Source organism: Brachyhypopomus gauderio, unplaced genomic scaffold, assembly GCF_052324685.1.
Source record: "Brachyhypopomus gauderio isolate BG-103 unplaced genomic scaffold, BGAUD_0.2 sc74, whole genome shotgun sequence".
Classification (NCBI taxonomy): Eukaryota; Metazoa; Chordata; class Actinopteri; order Gymnotiformes; family Hypopomidae; genus Brachyhypopomus; species Brachyhypopomus gauderio.
The window spans coordinates 1-5,000 of record NW_027506895.1 but is presented as its reverse complement, the minus strand read 5'-3'; the positions used below and the strand labels follow the sequence as shown (position 1 = coordinate 5,000).

At 48.3% G+C, this 5,000-nt stretch overlaps 1 protein-coding gene across 1 annotated transcript in view; it reads left to right on the top strand.

Annotated features, from left to right (window-relative positions):
- The window catches only part of LOC143491324 (ras association domain-containing protein 2-like), a gene marked incomplete at its 3' end in the record, with an annotated part of 10,192 nt that extends 5,268 nt beyond the window's left edge, over positions 1–4,924 (top strand). Inside the window, 6 exon segments of the mRNA XM_076990207.1 lie at positions 1,184–1,260; positions 2,075–2,225; positions 3,253–3,347; positions 4,412–4,568; positions 4,769–4,844; positions 4,846–4,924. Of these exon segments, the coding sequence (XP_076846322.1) occupies positions 1,184–1,260; positions 2,075–2,225; positions 3,253–3,347; positions 4,412–4,568; positions 4,769–4,844; positions 4,846–4,924 (635 nt within the window).
- Between the last annotated feature and the right edge of the window lie 76 nt (positions 4,925–5,000).

Below are 5,000 nucleotides of genomic sequence, written 5' to 3'. Positions count from 1 at the left end.
CACCCCTCCACTCTCAAACCCTCATACGCTCACACACACCAACACCCCTCCACTCTCAAACCCTCATACACTCACACACACACACACCAACACCCCTCCACTCTCAAACCCTCATACGCTCACACACACCCAACACCCCTCCACTCTCAAACCCTCATACGCTCACACACACCAACACCCCCTCCACTCTCAAACCCTCATACGCTCACCACACACACCAACACCCCCTCACTCTCAGACCCCTCATACACTCACACACACACACCAACACCCCTCCACTCTCAGACCCTCATACGCTCACACACACACACCAACACCCCTCCACTCTCAAACCCTCATACGCTCACACACACACCAACACCCCCTCACTCTCAGACCCTCATACACTCACACACCAACACCCCTCCACTCTCAAACCCTCATACGCTCACACACACACACCAACACCCCTCCACTCTCAAACCCTCATACGCTCACACACACACCAACACCCCTCCACTCTCAAACCCTCATACGCTCACACACACACACCAACACCCCTCCACTCTCAAACCCTCATACGCTCACACACACACACCAACACCCCCTCCACTCTCAAACCCTCATACGCTCACACACACACCAACACCCCTCCACTCTCAAACCCTCATACGCTCACACACACACCAACACCCCTCCACTCTCAAACCCTCATACGCTCACACACACACCAACACCCCCTCACTCTCAAACCCTCATACGCTCACACACACACCAACACCCCCTCACTCTCAAACCCTCATACACTCACACACACACCAACACCCCTCCACTCTCAAACCCTCATACACTCACACACACACCAACACCCCTCCACTCTCAAACCCTCATACGCTCACACACACACCAACACCCCTCCACTCTCAAACCCTCATACGCTCACACACACACCAACACCCCTCCACTCTCAAACCCTCATACGCTCACACACACACCAACACCCCTCCACTCTCAAACCCCCACATACACTCACACACACCAACACCAGATCATACCTCCTCTCCTCCTCGCAAAACAAACACACTGAACCGAAAACACGGTGCAGCTGACGCCTTTTAGGCTAACAGCTACGTTGCTAGCTGTGTGTATGTTTAGGGTGAAATCACATACAGGCACACTGACCCAGAGCTGTGTGTGTTTGTAGAAGCAGCGTCCTCTCCTACCTGAAGACCTACAACCTGTACTATGAAGGACAGAACCTGCAGCTGAGGCACAGAGAGGTACACACACGTGTACACACACACACACACACCACACACAGACACACATGCATGCACAAACATATGCACACACACACTCCACTCACTCAACTACATACTTACACATACGTACACACACACACACACACGGTAAACACATATACAGATACAAGCATATGAATACAGATAGAGAGGAACACACATGTAAGGACACACACGCATGCACACACATGCACACACACGCAAGGCTCACACATGTATTCCACTCACCCAACTACATACTCACACATATGTACGTACACACACACACACACACACACACACACACACACACACACTTCATTGGGCTTCTTTGTCTGTTTGCTTTAATTCCAATCTCCCTCTGTCCCTTCTCATAATTCACCAGTCTCTGAGGAGTACTGTCCTGTGTGACTCAAGGGTAGAGCTCTCTTTGTGTGTGTGTGTGTGGTGTGTGTGTGTGTGTGTGTGTGTGTGTGTGTGTGTGTGTGGTGTGTGTGTGTGTGTGTGTGTGTGTGTGTGTGGTGTGTGTGTGTGCGTGTGTGCGTGTGTGTGTTCACTTGATTTATGCTTTCACTGCGCCTATGTTTCAGCTCCAGACAAACTCAGTATTGTAAATCAGACTAACTTGTAGCCTATGGAATTATTTAGTCTTTTCTGGCCTAGAATGTTTATGTATCCTAACCAGTTTTAACCCTTAAGATTCACACTCCAGAAAGGCATGACAAGGTTTGAGCTGGAATAGAGTTCAGTACATATAGACTTAATAGTATATTTATATTTAGCATATGGCTTCTGTGTGTTTTCAATACGCAGGGAAGAAGGTGAGTTGATTGTGGAAGGGCTTCTGAATATCGCCTGGGGTTTACGTCGACCAATCAGATTGCAGATGCAAGATGACCATGAGCGAATCAGACCACCTCCCTCCTCCACATCCTGGCACTCAGGCTGCAACCTAGACAACCAGAGGTCAGGTTATAAACACCACAAGCACAGACAGCCTCTCGCTATCACACACACACACACACACACACACAGATCATAAACCACACACACATTTAGCACATATCATAGCAAAGATATAATACTTAATACTATCTTATTAAAATGTTCGAAAATATTCAGATTACATTCAGAGAAAAGGCTCCAGTTTCGTTCACACACACACAAACTACACACACACACACACACACACACACACGCCTTTTCTGCAACGTTCCAGACTGTAGTAACCTTGAAATCCCCGTAGCTGATCTGACACAGAAAGCATCCTGTAATCTTGGTTTGCTTACCATAGCAACTCCAGCTGAGCCAGCTGCTGTGCTGTTGACATTATGCACATCGAAGCACCAGGAAATACTTTTCTGGCAATTAATTAACAATCAATCAATCAATCAATTCGTTTTGTAGACCTACTCTCTTCTTTGGCGTTGTTATAGCGCTTATCTGAAAATGATTTGTCCTCCGGAACATGTTCTCATGTCTGAGTGTGGTGGGTACGCTATCATGTTTTTGAGGACACGATGAAGTTGATGTTCATGATGTTCTGATCTCGCTCTCTCAGCTCTCTCTCTCTCGCTCTCACTCTCTCTCACTCTCTCTCTCTCACTCTCTCTCTCGCTCTCTTTCACTCTCTCTCTCCTCCTCTCTCGCTCTCTCTCTTCTTCACTCTCCTCTCTCTCTCTCTCTCTTTCACTCTCTCTCTCTCTCTTTTCACTCTCTCTCTCTCTCTCCTCTCTCTCACTCTCCTCTCTCTCTCTCTCTCTCTCTCTCTCTCTCTCTCTCTCTCTCTACTCTCTCTCTCTCTCTCTCTCTCTCTCTCTCTCTCTCTCTCTCTCTCTCTCTCTCTCTCTCTCTCTGCTCCCGCTGTCCCCTGGATCAGAGCTGTTCAAAGATGTCTTTGACTCCCAATATAAACTGGGAGATTCTGTATTTACCCCCCCCCCCCCCCACACACACACACACACACCCCCCCCCCCCCCCTTGTTCTTATAAGTGCTGAAGCTCAGAAACAAGTCCCACCCTCCATTGAGGTCACAGCTTCTGAGAGCCAATCAGAAAACAGCATGATGAAGGAGGTCGAGGATGAAGGTTGGTTTCGGGCCTGCGGGGCAGTGTCTGTCTGGGCCACATGTTACCCTATGTCCATCCAGCATGTCAGAGACCTGTTAGTACAGTTCAGTCCAGTTTCAGTTCAGTCCAGTTCAGTACAGTTCAGTCTAGTCCCAGATAGGTTTTACTTGTGCTGTATTTAATTAAAACAAAATGTACTTTGTTGAACAAGTTCATTATAAGTAGCAGCAGACAGCAATATTAATAACAATAATGTACCATCAGCATTAACAGTAAAGATCAACAATGTTAATGATATTGATTAGATTTAATGAATCATTAAGACAAACAGGATATTGTAATTGTACTATATTGTATTACAGAGATGAGTTTGTGTAGTGTAGATAGGTGAACTACAGGCTGGAGCGGGAAGATTAACCCATCCCCCCCCCCTCTTTTTCTCCCTCTCTCTCCCTTCTCCCTCCATCCCTCTCTCTTCCTGTCTCCCCCTCTCTCTCCCCCCCCCCCCTCTCTCTCTCTCTCTCTCTCTCCATCCTCTCTCTCTCTCCTCTCTCTCTCTCTCTCTCCCCCCCCCCTCTCTCTCTGTCTCCCCCCCCTCTCAATCAATAAGCTTTATTGGCATGACCATATTCAGTTACAGTATTGCCAAAGCAGTGTAATCATTTAACATGAATAACTCATTGAAAAATTATGAACAAATCTAATTATGATGAACTTGAACATGATTTTAAAGTTGAGAAGTGAAAAGAAAGGAAAGCAAATAAATAACAAAAGTAGAGGAGAAAAAAAATAGATCAACATAAATCAGTGTGTTTACAAACAGGGTATGTTTGTGTGTGTGTATGTGTGTGTTTGTGCGTGTGTGTGTGTGTGTGTGTGTGTGTGTGTGTGTGTGTGTGCGCGCTACTCACTGTCCCTCATGTTATGTAAGGTAGATACATATCTCCCCGCTAAAGTCCTCTCCCTCTCTGTCTCTCTCTCTCTGTCTCCCCCTTCTCCCTCTCTCTCTCCTCTCTCTCTCTGTCTCCCACCCTCTCCCTCTCTCTCTCTCTCTCCTCTCTCTCTCTCCTCTCTCTCTCTAGACTGCTATGACTCCTCCTCTCAGCTCTTGAGGACTAAAAGTGATGCAGGCGTGCTCAGGCGGGGCAACAAGCGGTCTCCTAGTGACCAGCGGCGACTCCGAAGGCACAGATATTCTATCAATGGTCATTTCTACAACCACAAGGTGACAGAAAGCATGTGTGTGTGTGGACAGAAGCATGTGTGTGTGCGTGCGTGTGCGTGCAATATTGAATGATTAGGCTCTCATCGTCCATAAGCTCTCTTTCTCTCTTTGTGTGTGTGTCTCTCACCTCCCCCCCCACCCCTGTCTGTCTCCGCCCCTGTCGGTCTGTCTCCCGCCCCTGGCTGTCTCTTTGCCCCGCCCCCCCCTGCTCCAGGACGGCAGTGTTCACTCCGGCCTACGGCTCTGTCACCAACGTCCGCATCAACAGCTGCATGAGGACTCCGCAGGTCGCTGCGTGTGCTACTCAACAAGTTTAAGATCGAGAACAGCCCCGACGACTTTGCCCTCTACATCGTCCACGCCAGCGGAGGTCAGCCCCGCCCCCTCCCTCCGCCCAGTTTCAGTACTGGAATTAAATGGGTGCCACCTGCTGGACAAAGTGGAGT